At 42.0% G+C, this 17500-nt stretch overlaps 1 protein-coding gene across 1 annotated transcript in view; it reads left to right on the top strand.

Annotated features, from left to right (window-relative positions):
- MVK (mevalonate kinase) overlaps positions 1-3902 on the top strand; it is a gene marked incomplete at its 3' end in the record, with an annotated part of 28484 nt that extends 24582 nt beyond the window's left edge. Inside the window, exon 9 of the mRNA XM_078885696.1 lies at positions 3812-3902. Coding sequence (XP_078741822.1) covers positions 3812-3902 — 91 coding nt within the window. The remainder of the gene's footprint in view (positions 1-3811) is intronic.
- Positions 3903-17500: the final 13598 nt, after the last annotated feature.

Here is a 17500-nt window from a genome sequence, read left to right as displayed (position 1 = left end):
GGTGGTGATGGTGATGATGGTGGTGGTGATGGTGGTGGTCGTGGTGGCGATGGTGGTGGTGATGGTGGTGATGGTGGTGATGGTGGTGATGGTGGTGGTGGTGGTGATGGTGATGATGGTGGTGGTGATGGTGGTGGTGGTGGTGATGGTGATGATGGTGGTGATGGTGGAGATGGTGGTGGTGGTGGTGATGGTGATGATGGTGATGGTGGTGGTGATGGTGGTGGTGATGGTGATGATGGTGGTGATGGTGGTGATGGTGGTGGTGGTGATGGTGGTGGTGGTGGTGATGGTGATGATGGTGGTGGTGGTGATGGTGATGATGGTGGTGGTGATGGTGGTGGTGGTGGTGGTGATGGTGGTGATGGTGGTGATGGTGGTGGTGGTGGTGATGGTGATGATGGTGGTGGTGATGGTGGTGGTGGTGGTGATGGTGATGATGGTGGTGATGGTGGAGATGGTGGTGGTGGTGGTGATGGTGATGATGGTGGTGATGGTGGTGGTGATGGTGGTGGTGATGGTGATGATGGTGGTGATGGTGGTGATGGTGGTGGTGGTGGTGGTGGTGATGGTGATGATGGTGGTGGTGATGGTGGTGGTGGTGGTGGTGGTGGTGATGGTGGTGGTGATGGTGGTGATGGTGGTGATGGTGGTGATGGTGATGGTGGTGATGGTGGTGATGGTGATGGTGGTGATGGTGGTGATGGTGGTGATGGTGATGGTGGTGATGGTGGTGATGGTGATGGTGGTGATGGTGGTGATGGTGGTGGTGGTGATGGTGATGGTGGTGATGATGGTGATGGTGGTGATGGTGATGGTGGTGATGGTGATGATGGTGATGGTGGTGATGGTGATGGTGGTGATGGTGATGGTGGTGATGATGGTGATGGTGGTGATGGTGGTGGTGATGGTGGTGATGGTGGTGGTGATGGTGGTGATGGTGGTGATGGTGATGATGGTGGTGGTGATGGTGGTGGTGGTGGTGGTGGTGATGGTGATGATGGTGGTGATGGTGGTGATGGTGGTGGTGATGGTGATGATGGTGATGGTGATGGTGGTGGTGATGGTGATGATGGTGGTGATGGTGATGATGGTGGTGGTGGTGGTGATGGTGGTGGTGATGATGGTGATGGTGGTGATGGTGGTGATGGTGATGGTGGTGATGGTGATGGTGGTGATGGTGGTGATGGTGATGGTGGTGATGGTGATGGTGGTGATGGTGGTGATGATGGTGGTGGTGGTGGTGATGGTGGTGATGGTGGTGATGGTGGTGATGGTGATGGTGGTGATGGTGATGGTGGTGATGGTGATGGTGGTGATGGTGATGGTGGTGGTGGTGATGGTGGTGATGGTGGTGATGGTGATGGTGGTGATAGTGATGGTGGTGGTGATGGTGGTGATGGTGATGGTGGTGATGGTGGTGATGGTGATGGTGGTGATGGTGATGGTGGTGATGGTGGTGATGGTGATGGTGGTGATGGTGGTGATGATGGTGGTGGTGGTGGTGGTGATGGTGGTGATGGTGGTGATGGTGATGGTGGTGGTGATGGTGGTGATGGTGGTGATGGTGATGGTGGTGATGGTGGTGGTGATGGTGGTGATGGTGATGGTGGTGATGGTGGTGATGGTGATGGTGGTGATGGTGATGGTGGTGATGGTGATGGTGGTGATGATGGTGGTGGTGATGGTGGTGGTGGTGGTGGTGATGGTGGTGATGGTGGTGATGGTGGTGATGGTGATGATGGTGATGGTGGTGATGGTGGTGATGGTGATGGTGGTGATGGTGATGGTGGTGATGGTGGTGATGGTGATGGTGGTGATGGTGATGGTGGTGATGGTGGTGATGGTGGTGGTGGTGATGGTGGTGATGGTGGTGATGGTGGTGATGATTAGTTAACTAGTTAACTAATTAACTAGTTAACTAATTAATTAGTTAACTAGTTAACTAGGTAACTAGTTAATTAATTAACTAGTTAACTAGTTAACTAGTTAACTGTGTTGACAGGCTGGCCACTCTGCGCGTGATCGTCACCAACACTAGTTACCTAGGTAACTAGTTAACTAGGTAACTAGGTAACTAGGTAACTAGTTAACTGTGTTTACAGGCTGGCCACTCTGCGCGTGGTCGTCACCAACACTAGTTACCTAGTTACCTAGTTAACTAGTTAGTTAGCTAGTTAACTAGGTAACTAGTTAGTTAACTAGTTAACTAACTAGTTAACTAGTTAACTAGTTAGTTAACTAGTTAGTTAGCTAGTTAACTAACTAGTTAACTAGTTAACTAGTTAGTTAACTAGTTAGTTAACTAGTTAACTAACTAGTTAACTAGGTAACTAGTTAGTTAACTAGTTAACTAACTAGTTAACTAGTTAACTAGTTAGTTAACTAGTTAGTTAGCTAGTTAACTAGGTAACTAGGTAACTGTGTTACAGGCTGGCCACTCTGCGCGTGGTCGTCACCAACACTAGTTAACTAGGTAACTAGGTAACTAGGTAACTAGGTAACTAGGTAACTAGGTAACTAGTTAACTAGTTAACTAGTTAGTTAACTAGTTAGTTAGCTAGTTACCTAGGTAACTAGGTAACTGTGTTACAGGCTGGCCACTCTGCGCGTGGTCGTCACCAACACTAGTTACCTAGGTAACTAGTTAACTAGGTAACTAGGTAACTAGGTAACTAGGTAACTGTGTTACAGGCTGGCCACTCTGCGCGTGGTCGTCACCAACACTAGTTACCTAGTTAACTAGTTAACTAGGTAACTAGTTACCTAGGTAACTAGGTAACTGTGTTACAGGCTGGCCACTCTGCGCGTGGTCGTCACCAACACTAGTTAACTAGTTAACTAGTTAACTAGTTAACTAGTTAGTTAACTAGTTAGTTAACTAGTTACCTAGGTAACTAGGTAACTGTGTTACAGGCTGGCCACTCTGCGCGTGGTCGTCACCAACACTAGTTAACTAGTTACCTAGTTAACTAGTTAGTTAACTAGTTACCTAGGTAACTAGGTAACTGTGTTACAGGCTGGCCACTCTGCGCGTGGTCGTCACCAACACTAGTTACCTAGGTAACTAGTTAACTAGTTAACTAGTTACCTAGTTAACTAGTTAGTTAACTAGTTAACTAACTAGTTAACTAGTTAACTAGTTAGTTACCTAGGTAACTAGGTAACTAACTAGGTAACTGTGTTTACAGGCTGGCCACTCTGCGCGTGGTCGTCACCAACACTAGTTACCTAGTTAACTAGTTAGTTAGCTAGTTAACTAGTTAGTTAACTAGTTAACTAGTTAACTAGTTACCTAGTTAACTAGTTAGTTAGCTAGTTAACTAACTAGTTAACTAGGTAACTAGTTAACTAGTTAACTAGTTAACTAACTAGTTAACTAGTTAACTAGTTAGTTAGCTAGTTAGTTAGCTAGTTACCTAGGTAACTAGGTAACTGTGTTACAGGCTGGCCACTCTGCGCGTGGTCGTCACCAACACTAGTTAACTAGGTAACTAGGTAACTAGTTAACTAGTTAACTAGTTAACTAGTTAACTAGTTAGTTAACTAGTTAGTTAGCTAGTTAACTAGGTAACTAGGTAACTGTGTTACAGGCTGCCCACTCTGCGCGTGGTCGTCACCAACACTAGTTAACTAGTTAACTAGGTAACTAGTTAACTAGTTAGTTAACTAGTTAGTTAGCTAGTTAACTAGGTAACTAGTTAACTGTGTTACAGGCTGGCCACTCTGCGCGTGGTCGTCACCAACACTAGTTAACTAGTTAACTAGTTAGTTAGCTAGTTACCTAGGTAACTAGGTAACTGTGTTACAGGCTGGCCACTCTGCGCGTGGTCGTCACCAACACGCTGGTTCCGCGCTGTACCAAGAAACTCGTCGCCGCTGTGAGAACACGCGTAGAGAAGGTAACCTCCTCAACTAGTGATAACTAGTTATCACTACACACTAACTAGTGATAACTAGTGATAACTACACACTAACTAGTGATGACTACGCACTAACTAGTGATAACTACACACTAACTAGTGATGACTACGCACTAACTAGTGATGACTACACACTAACTAGTGATGACTACGCACTAACTAGTGATGACTAGGCACTAACTAGTGATGACTACACACTAACTAGTGATGACTACACACTAACTAGTGATGACTACGCACTAACTAGTGATGACTACGCACTAACTAGTGATGACTACGCACTAACTAGTGATGACTACGCACTAACTAGTGATGACTACGCACTAACTAGTGATGACTACACACTAACTAGTGATGACTACACACTAACTAGTGATGACTACACACTAACTAGTGATGACTACGCACTAACTAGTGATGACTACACACTAACTAGTGATGACTACACACTAACTAGTGATGACTACACACTAACTAGTGATGACTACACACTAACTAGTGATGACTACACACTAACTAGTGATGACTACGCACTAACTAGTGATGACTACACACTAACTAGTGATGACTACACACTAACTAGTGATGACTACACACTAACTAGTGATGACTACGCACTGACTAGTGATGACTACACACTAACTAGTGATGACTACACACTAACTAGTGATGACTACACACTAACTAGTGATGACTACGCACTAACTAGTGATGACTACACACTAACTAGTGATGACTACACACTAACTAGTGATGACTACACACTAACTAGTGATGACTACGCACTAACTAGTGATGACTACACACTAACTAGTGATGACTACACACTAACTAGTGATGACTACACACTAACTAGTGATGACTACACACTAACTAGTGATGACTACACACTAACTAGTGATGACTACGCACTAACTAGTGATGACTACGCACTAACTAGTGATGACTACGCACTAACTAGTGATGACTACGCACTAACTAGTGATGACTACGCACTAACTAGTGATGACTACGCACTAACTAGTGATGACTACACACTAACTAGTGATGACTACACACTAACTAGTGATGACTACGCACTAACTAGTGATGACTACACACTAACTAGTGATGACTACACACTAACTAGTGATGACTACACACTAACTAGTGATGACTAGGCACTAACTAGTGATGACTACACACTAACTAGTGATGACTACACACTAACTAGTGATGACTAGGCACTAACTAGTGATGACTACGCACTAACTAGTGATGACTACACACTAACTAGTGATGACTACGCACTAACTAGTGATGACTACGCACTAACTAGTGATGACTACACACTAACTAGTGATGACTACGCACTAACTAGTGATGACTACGCACTGACTAGTGATGACTACGCACTAACTAGTGATGACTACACACTAACTAGTGATGACTACGCACTAACTAGTGATGACTACGCACTAACTAGTGATGACTACACACTAACTAGTGATGACTACGCACTAACTAGTGATGACTACACACTAACTAGTGATGACTACGCACTAACTAGTGATGACTACACACTAACTAGTGATGACTAGGCACTAACTAGTGATGACTACGCACTGACTAGTGATGACTACACACTAACTAGTGATGACTACGCACTAACTAGTGATGACTACGCACTAACTAGTGATGACTACGCACTAACTAGTGATGACTAACTAGTGATGACTACACACTAACTAGTGATGACTACGCACTAACTAGTGATGACTACGCACTAACTAGTGATGACTACGCACTAACTAGTGATGACTACGCACTAACTAGTGATGACTACACACTAACTAGTGATGACTACACACTAACTAGTGACGACTACACACTAACTAGTGATGACTACACACTAACTAGTGATAACTACGCACTAACTAGTGATGACTACGCACTAACTAGTGATGACTACGCACTAACTAGTGATGACTACACACTAACTAGTGATGACTACGCACTAACTAGTGATGACTACGCACTAACTAGTGATGACTACACACTAACTAGTGATAACTACGCACTAACTAGTGATGACTACGCACTAACTAGTGATAACTACACACTAACTAGTGATGACTACACACTAACTAGTGATAACTACGCACTAACTAGTGATGACTACACACTAACTAGTGATGACTACGCACTAACTAGTGATGACTACGCACTAACTAGTGATAACTACGCACTAACTAGTGATGACTACGCACTAACTAGTGATGACTACGCACTAACTAGTGATGACTACACACTAACTAGTGATGACTACGCACTAACTAGTGATGACTACGCACTAACTAGTGATGACTACGCACTAACTAGTGATGACTACACACTAACTAGTGATGACTACGCACTAACTAGTGATGACTACGCACTAACTAGTGATGACTACGCACTGACTAGTGATGACTACACACTAACTAGTGATGACTACGCACTAACTAGTGATGACTACACACTAACTAGTGATGACTACGCACTGACTAGTGATGACTACGCACTAACTAGTGATGACTACGCACTAACTAGTGATGACTACACACTAACTAGTGATGACTACACACTAACTAGTGATGACTACACACTAACTAGTGATGACTACGCACTAACTAGTGATGACTACGCACTAACTAGTGATGACTACACACTAACTAGTGATGACTACACACTAACTAGTGATGACTACGCACTAACTAGTGATGACTAGGCACTAACTAGTGATGACTACACACTAACTAGTGATGACTACACACTAACTAGTGATGACTACACACTAACTAGTGATGACTAGGCACTAACTAGTGATGACTACACACTAACTAGTGATGACTACGCACTAACTAGTGATGACTACACACTAACTAGTGATGACTACACACTAACTAGTGATGACTACACACTAACTAGTGATGACTACGCACTAACTAGTGATGACTACGCACTAACTAGTGATGACTACACACTAACTAGTGATGACTACACACTAACTAGTGATGACTACGCACTAACTAGTGATGACTAGGCACTAACTAGTGATGACTACACACTAACTAGTGATGACTACACACTAACTAGTGATGACTACACACTAACTAGTGATGACTACGCACTAACTAGTGATGACTAGGCACTAACTAGTGATAACTACACACTAACTAGTGATGACTACGCACTAACTAGTGATAACTACGCACTAACTAGTGATGACTACGCACTAACTAGTGATGACTACGCACTAACTAGTGATGACTACACACTAACTAGTGATGACTACGCACTAACTAGTGATGACTACGCACTAACTAGTGATGACTACGCACTAACTAGTGATGACTACACACTAACTAGTGATGACTACGCACTAACTAGTGATGACTACACACTAACTAGTGATGACTACGCACTAACTAGTGATGACTACGCACTAACTAGTGATGACTACGCACTAACTAGTGATGACTACACACTAACTAGTGATGACTAGGCACTAACTAGTGATGACTACGCACTAACTAGTGATGACTACACACTAACTAGTGATGACTACGCACTAACTAGTGATGACTACACACTAACTAGTGATGACTACGCACTAACTAGTGATGACTACACACTAACTAGTGATGACTACGCACTAACTAGTGATGACTACACACTAACTAGTGATGACTACGCACTAACTAGTGATGACTACACACTAACTAGTGATGACTACACACTAACTAGTGATGACTACACACTAACTAGTGATGACTACGCACTAACTAGTGATGACTACACACTAACTAGTGATGACTACACACTAACTAGTGATGACTACACACTAACTAGTGATGACTACACACTAACTAGTGATGACTACACACTAACTAGTGATGACTACGCACTAACTAGTGATGACTACGCACTAACTAGTGATGACTACACACTAACTAGTGATGACTACACACTAACTAGTGATGACTACACACTAACTAGTGATGACTACGCACTAACTAGTGATGACTACACACTAACTAGTGATGACTACGCACTAACTAGTGATGACTACGCACTAACTAGTGATGACTACACACTAACTAGTGATGACTACGCACTAACTAGTGATGACTACACACTAACTAGTGATGACTACACACTAACTAGTGATGACTACACACTAACTAGTGATGACTACGCACTAACTAGTGATGACTACGCACTAACTAGTGATGACTACACACTAACTAGTGATGACTACGCACTAACTAGTGATGACTACACACTAACTAGTGATGACTACACACTAACTAGTGATGACTACGCACTAACTAGTGATGACTACGCACTAACTAGTGATGACTACGCACTAACTAGTGATGACTACGCACTAACTAGTGATGACTACACACTAACTAGTGATGACTACGCACTAACTAGTGATGACTACGCACTAACTAGTGATGACTACACACTAACTAGTGATGACTAGACACTAACTAGTGATGACTACGCACTAACTAGTGATGACTACGCACTAACTAGTGATGACTACACACTAACTAGTGATGACTACACACTAACTAGTGATGACTACACACTAACTAGTGATGACTACGCACTAACTAGTGATGACTACGCACTAACTAGTGATGACTACACACTAACTAGTGATGACTACACACTAACTAGTGATGACTACGCACTAACTAGTGATGACTACACACTAACTAGTGATGACTACACACTAACTAGTGATGACTACGCACTAACTAGTGATGACTACGCACTAACTAGTGATGACTACACACTAACTAGTGATGACTACGCACTAACTAGTGATGACTACGCACTAACTAGTGATGACTACGCACTAACTAGTGATGACTACGCACTAACTAGTGATGACTACACACTAACTAGTGATGACTACGCACTAACTAGTGATGACTACGCACTAACTAGTGATGACTACACACTAACTAGTGATGACTACGCACTAACTAGTGATGACTACACACTGACTAGTGATGACTACGCACTAACTAGTGATGACTACGCACTAACTAGTGATGACTACGCACTAACTAGTGATGACTACACACTAACTAGTGATGACTACGCACTAACTAGTGATGACTACGCACTGACTAGTGATGACTACGCACTAACTAGTGATGACTACGCACTGACTAGTGATGACTACGCACTAACTAGTGATGACTACGCACTAACTAGTGATGACTACACACTAACTAGTGATGACTACGCACTAACTAGTGATGACTACGCACTAACTAGTGATGACTACGCACTAACTAGTGATGACTACACACTAACTAGTGATGACTACACACTAACTAGTGATGACTACACACTAACTAGTGATGACTACACACTAACTAGTGATGACTACACACTAACTAGTGATGACTACACACTAACTAGTGATGACTACGCACTAACTAGTGATGACTACGCACTAACTAGTGATGACTACACACTAACTAGTGATGACTACACACTAACTAGTGATGACTACGCACTAACTAGTGATGACTACGCACTAACTAGTGATGACTACGCACTAACTAGTGATGACTACGCACTAACTAGTGATGACTACGCACTAACTAGTGATGACTACGCACTAACTAGTGATGACTACACACTAACTAGTGATGACTACGCACTAACTAGTGATGACTACGCACTAACTAGTGATGACTACACACTAACTAGTGATGACTACACACTAACTAGTGATGACTACACACTAACTAGTGATGACTACACACTAACTAGTGATGACTACGCACTAACTAGTGATGACTACACACTAACTAGTGATGACTACGCACTAACTAGTGATGACTACGCACTAACTAGTGATGACTACACACTAACTAGTGATGACTACGCACTAACTAGTGATGACTACGCACTAACTAGTGATGACTACACACTAACTAGTGATGACTACGCACTAACTAGTGATGACTACACACTAACTAGTGATGACTACGCACTAACTAGTGATGACTACGCACTAACTAGTGATGACTACACACTAACTAGTGATGACTACGCACTAACTAGTGATGACTACACACTAACTAGTGATGACTACACACTAACTAGTGATGACTAGACTACGCACTAACTAGTGATGACTAGACACTAACTAGTGATGACTACGCACTAACTAGTGATGATTACGCACTAACTAGTGATGACTACACACTAACTAGTGATGACTACGCACTAACTAGTGATGACTACACACTAACTAGTGATGACTACGCACTAACTAGTGATGACTACGCACTAACTAGTGATGACTACACACTAACTAGTGATGACTACGCACTAACTAGTGATGACTAGGCACTAACTAGTGATGACTACGCACTAACTAGTGATGACTACGCACTAACTAGTGATGACTACGCACTAACTAGTGATGACTACGCACTAACTAGTGATGACTACGCACTAACTAGTGATGACTACACACTAACTAGTGATGACTACGCACTAACTAGTGATGACTACGCACTAACTAGTGATGACTACGCACTAACTAGTGATGACTACACACTAACTAGTGATGACTACGCACTAACTAGTGATGACTACGCACTAACTAGTGATGACTACGCACTAACTAGTGATGACTACACACTAACTAGTGATGACTACACACTAACTAGTGATGACTACGCACTAACTAGTGATGACTACGCACTAACTAGTGATGACTACACACTAACTAGTGATGACTACACACTAACTAGTGATGACTACACACTAACTAGTGATGACTACGCACTAACTAGTGATGACTACACACTAACTAGTGATGACTACACACTAACTAGTGATGACTACACACTAACTAGTGATGACTACGCACTAACTAGTGATGACTACGCACTAACTAGTGATGACTACACACTAACTAGTGATGACTACACACTAACTAGTGATGACTACGCACTGACTAGTGATGACTACACACTAACTAGTGATGACTACGCACTAACTAGTGATGACTACACACTAACTAGTGATGACTACACACTAACTAGTGATGACTACACACTAACTAGTGATGACTACGCACTAACTAGTGATGACTACACACTAACTAGTGATGACTACGCACTAACTAGTGATGACTACACACTAACTAGTGATGACTACACACTAACTAGTGATGACTACACACTAACTAGTGATGACTACACACTAACTAGTGATGACTACGCACTGACTAGTGATGACTACGCACTAACTAGTGATGACTACACACTAACTAGTGATGACTACGCACTAACTAGTGATGACTACGCACTAACTAGTGATGACTACACCCTAACTAGTGATGACTACGCGATGACTAGTGATGACTACGCACTAACTAGTGATGACTACACACTAACTAGTGATGACTACACACTAACTAGTGATGACTACACACTAACTAGTGATGACTACGCACTAACTAGTGATGACTACACACTAACTAGTGATGACTACACACTAACTAGTGATGACTACACACTAACTAGTGATGACTACACACTAACTAGTGATGACTACACACTAACTAGTGATGACTACACACTAACTAGTGATGACTACGCACTAACTAGTGATGACTACGCACTAACTAGTGATGACTACGCACTAACTAGTGATGACTACACCCTAACTAGTGATGACTACACACTAACTAGTGATGACTACGCACTAACTAGTGATGACTACACACTAACTAGTGATGACTACGCACTAACTAGTGATGACTACACACTAACTAGTGATGACTACACACTAACTAGTGATGACTACGCACTAACTAGTGATGACTACGCACTAACTAGTGATGACTACACACTAACTAGTGATGACTACACACTAACTAGTGATGACTACACACTGACTAGTGATGACTACGCACTAACTAGTGATGACTACGCACTAACTAGTGATGACTACACACTAACTAGTGATGACTACGCACTAACTAGTGATGACTACGCACTAACTAGTGATGACTACACACTAACTAGTGATGACTACACACTAACTAGTGATGACTACGCACTAACTAGTGATGACTACGCACTAACTAGTGATGACTACACACTAACTAGTGATGACTACACACTAACTAGTGATGACTACACACTGACTAGTGATGACTACGCACTAACTAGTGATGACTACACACTGACTAGTGATGACTACACACTGACTAGTGATGACTACACACTGACTAGTGATGACTACACACTAACTAGTGATGACTACACACTAACTAGTGATGACTACGCACTAACTAGTGATGACTAGACACTAACTAGTGATGACTACACACTGACTAGTGATGACTACACACTGACTAGTGATGACTACACACTAACTAGTGATGACTACGCACTAACTAGTGATGACTACACACTGACTAGTGATGACTACACACTGACTAGTGATGACTACACACTGACTAGTGATGACTACACACTAACTAGTGATGACTACACACTAACTAGTGATGACTACGCACTAACTAGTGATGACTACACACTAACTAGTGATGACTACACACTAACTAGTGATGACTACACACTAACTAGTGATGACTACACACTAACTAGTGATGACTACACACTAACTAGTGATGACTACGCACTAACTAGTGATGACTACACACTAACTAGTGATGACTACACACTAACTAGTGATGACTACACACTAACTAGTGATGACTACGCACTAACTAGTGATAACTACACACTAACTAGTGATGACTACGCACTAACTAGTGATGACTACACACTAACTAGTGATGACTACACACTAACTAGTGATGACTACGCACTAACTAGTGATGACTACGCACTAACTAGTGATGACTACACACTAACTAGTGATGACTACGCACTAACTAGTGATGACTACGCACTAACTAGTCATGACTACACACTAACTAGTGATGACTACGCACTAACTAGTGATGACTACGCACTAACTAGTCATGACTACGCACTGACTAGTGATGACTACGCACTAACTAGTGATGACTACGCACTGACTAGTGATGACTACACACTAACTAGTGATGACTACGCACTAACTAGTGATGACTACGCACTAACTAGTGATGACTACACACTAACTAGTGATGACTACACACTAACTAGTGATGACTACACACTAACTAGTGATGACTACACACTAACTAGTGATGACTACGCACTAACTAGTGATGACTACACACTAACTAGTGATGACTACACACTAACTAGTGATGACTACGCACTAACTAGTGATGACTACGCACTGACTAGTGATGACTACACACTAACTAGTGATGACTACGCACTAACTAGTGATGACTACACACTAACTAGTGATGACTACACACTAACTAGTGATGACTACACACTAACTAGTGATGACTACACACTAACTAGTGATGACTACGCACTGACTAGTGATGACTAGACACTAACTAGTGATGACTACACACTAACTAGTGATGACTACGCACTAACTAGTGATGACTACACACTAACTAGTGATGACTACACACTAACTAGTGATGACTACACACTAACTAGTGATGACTACGCACTAACTAGTGATGACTACACACTAACTAGTGATGACTACACACTAACTAGTGATGACTAGACACTAACTAGTGATGACTACACACTAACTAGTGATGACTACACACTAACTAGTGATGACTACACACTAACTAGTGATGACTACACACTAACTAGTGATGACTACGCACTAACTAGTGATGACTACACACTAACTAGTGATGACTACACACTAACTAGTGATGACTACGCACTGACTAGTGATGACTAGACACTAACTAGTGATGACTACACACTAACTAGTGATGACTACGCACTAACTAGTGATGACTACACACTAACTAGTGATGACTACACACTAACTAGTGATGACTACACACTAACTAGTGATGACTACGCACTAACTAGTGATGACTACACACTAACTAGTGATGACTACACACTAACTAGTGATGACTACACACTAACTAGTGATGACTACACACTAACTAGTGATGACTACGCACTAACTAGTGATGACTACACACTAACTAGTGATGACTACACACTAACTAGTGATGACTAGACACTAACTAGTGATGACTACACACTAACTAGTGATGACTACGCACTAACTAGTGATGACTACGCACTAACTAGTGATGACTACGCACTGACCTAGTGATGACTACAGCACTGACTAGTGATGACTACGCACTAACTAGTGATGACTACACACTAACTAGTGATGACTACGCACTAACTAGTGATGACTACACACTAACTAGTGATGACTACGCACTAACTAGTGATGACTACGCACTAACTAGTGATGACTACGCACTAACTAGTGATGACTACACACTGACTAGTGATGACTACACACTAACTAGTGATGACTACGCACTAACTAGTGATGACTACGCACTAACTAGTGATGACTACGCACTAACTAGTGATGACTACGCACTAACTAGTGATGACTACGCACTAACTAGTGATGACTACACACTAACTAGTGATGACTACACACTAACTAGTGATGACTACGCACTAACTAGTGATGACTACACACTAACTAGTGATGACTACGCACTAACTAGTGATGACTACACACTAACTAGTGATGACTACGCACTAACTAGTGATGACTACACACTAACTAGTGATGACTACACACTAACTAGTGATGACTAGCACTAACTAGTGATGACTACACACTAACTAGTGATGACTACGCACTAACTAGTGATGACTACACACTAACTAGTGATGACTACACACTAACTAGTGATGACTACGCACTAACTAGTGATGACTACACACTAACTAGTGATGACTACGCACTAACTAGTGATGACTACACACTAACTAGTGATGACTACACACTAACTAGTGATGACTACGCACTAACTAGTGATGACTACACACTAACTAGTGATGACTACACACTAACTAGTGATGACTACACACTAACTAGTGATGACTACGCACTAACTAGTGATGACTACACACTAACTAGTGATGACTACGCACTAACTAGTGATGACTACACACTAACTAGTGATGACTACACACTAACTAGTGATGTCTACGCACTAACTAGTGATGACTACACACTAACTAGTGATGACTACACACTAACTAGTGATGACTACGCACTAACTAGTGATGACTACGCACTAACTAGTGATGACTACACACTAACTAGTGATGACTACGCACTAACTAGTGATGACTACACACTAACTAGTGATGACTACGCACTAACTAGTGATGACTACGCACTAACTAGTGATGACTACACACTAACTAGTGATGACTACACACTAACTAGTGATGACTACACACTAACTAGTGATGACTACACACTAACTAGTGATGACTACGCACTAACTAGTGATGACTACGCACTAACTAGTGATGACTACGCACTAACTAGTGATGACTACAGCACTAACTAGTGATGACTACGCACTAACTAGTGATGACTACGCACTAACTAGTGATGACTACACACTAACTAGTGATGACTACGCACTAACTAGTGATGACTACGCACTAACTAGTGATGACTACACACTAACTAGTGATGACTACGCACTAACTAGTGATGACTACACACTAACTAGTGATGACTACGCACTAACTAGTGATGACTACAGCACTAACTAGTGATGACTACGCACTAACTAGTGATGACTACGCACTAACTAGTGATGACTACGCACTAACTAGTGATGACTACACACTAACTAGTGATGACTACGCACTAACTAGTGATGACTACACACTAACTAGTGATGACTACGACACTAACTAGTGATGACTACACACTAACTAGTGATGACTACGCACTAACTAGTGATGACTACACACTAACTAGTGATGACTACGCACTAACTAGTGATGACTACGCACTAACTAGTGATGACTACGCACTAACTAGTGATGACTACACACTAACTAGTGATGACTACGCACTAACTAGTGATGACTACACACTAACTAGTGATGACTACACACTAACTAGTGATGACTACGCACTAACTAGTGATGACTACGCACTAACTAGTGATGACTACACACTAACTAGTTGATGACTACACACGTAACTAGACACTAACTAGTGATGACTACACACTGACTAGTGATGACTACACACTAACTAGTGATGACTACAGCACTAACTAGTGATGACTACGCACTAACTAGTGATGACTACACACTAACTAGTGATGACTACACACTAACTAGTGATGACTACACACTAACTAGTGATGACTACACACTAACTAGTGATGACTACGACACTAACTAGTGATGACTACACACTAACTAGTGATGACTACACACTAACTAGTGATGACTACACACTAACTAGTGATGACTACGCACTAACTAGTGATGACTACGCACTAACTAGTGATGACTACACACTAACTAGTGATGACTACACACTAACTAGTGATGACTACGCACTAACTAGTGATGACTACGCACTAACTAGTGATGACTACACACTAACTAGTGATGACTACGCACTAACTAGTGATGACTACACACTAACTAGTGATGACTACACACTAACTAGTGATGACTACGCACTAACTAGTGATGACTACGACACTAACTAGTGATGACTACGCACTAACTAGTGATGACTACGCACTAACTAGTGATGACTACACACTAACTAGTGATGACTACGCACTAACTAGTGATGACTACGCACTAACTAGTGATGACTACGCACTAACTAGTGATGACTACGCACTAACTAGTGATGACTACGACACTAACTAGTGATGACTACGCACTAACTAGTGATGACTACGCACTAACTAGTGATGACTACGCACTAACTAGTGATGACTACGCACTAACTAGTGATGACTACGCACTAACTAGTGATGACTACCACTAACTAGTGATGACTACGCACTAACTAGTGATGACTACGCACTAACTAGTGATGACTACGCACTAACTAGTGATGACTACGCACTAACTATGATGACTACGCACTAACTAGTGATGACTACGCACTAACTAGTGATGACTACACACTAACTAGTGATGACTACGCACTAACTAGTGATGACTACGCACTAACTAGTGATGACTACAGCACTAACTAGTGATGACTACGCACTAACTAGTGATGACTACGCACTAACTAGTGATGACTACGCACTAACTAGTGATGACTACACACTAACTAGTGATGACTACACACTAACTAGTGATGACTACACACTAACTAGTGATGACTACGCACTAACTAGTGATGACTACGCACTAACTAGTGATGACTACGCACTAACTAGTGATGACTACGCACTAACTAGTGATGACTACACACTAACTAGTGATGACTACGCACTAACTAGTGATGACTACGCACTAACTAGTGATGACTACACACTAACTAGTGATGACTACGACACTACT

The sequence above is a fragment of the Lampetra fluviatilis genome, unplaced genomic scaffold, assembly GCF_964198595.1.
Source record: "Lampetra fluviatilis unplaced genomic scaffold, kcLamFluv1.1 SCAFFOLD_614, whole genome shotgun sequence".
NCBI classification, from domain to species: domain Eukaryota; kingdom Metazoa; phylum Chordata; class Hyperoartia; order Petromyzontiformes; family Petromyzontidae; genus Lampetra; species Lampetra fluviatilis.
This window is presented reverse-complemented; position numbering and strand designations above follow the sequence as displayed.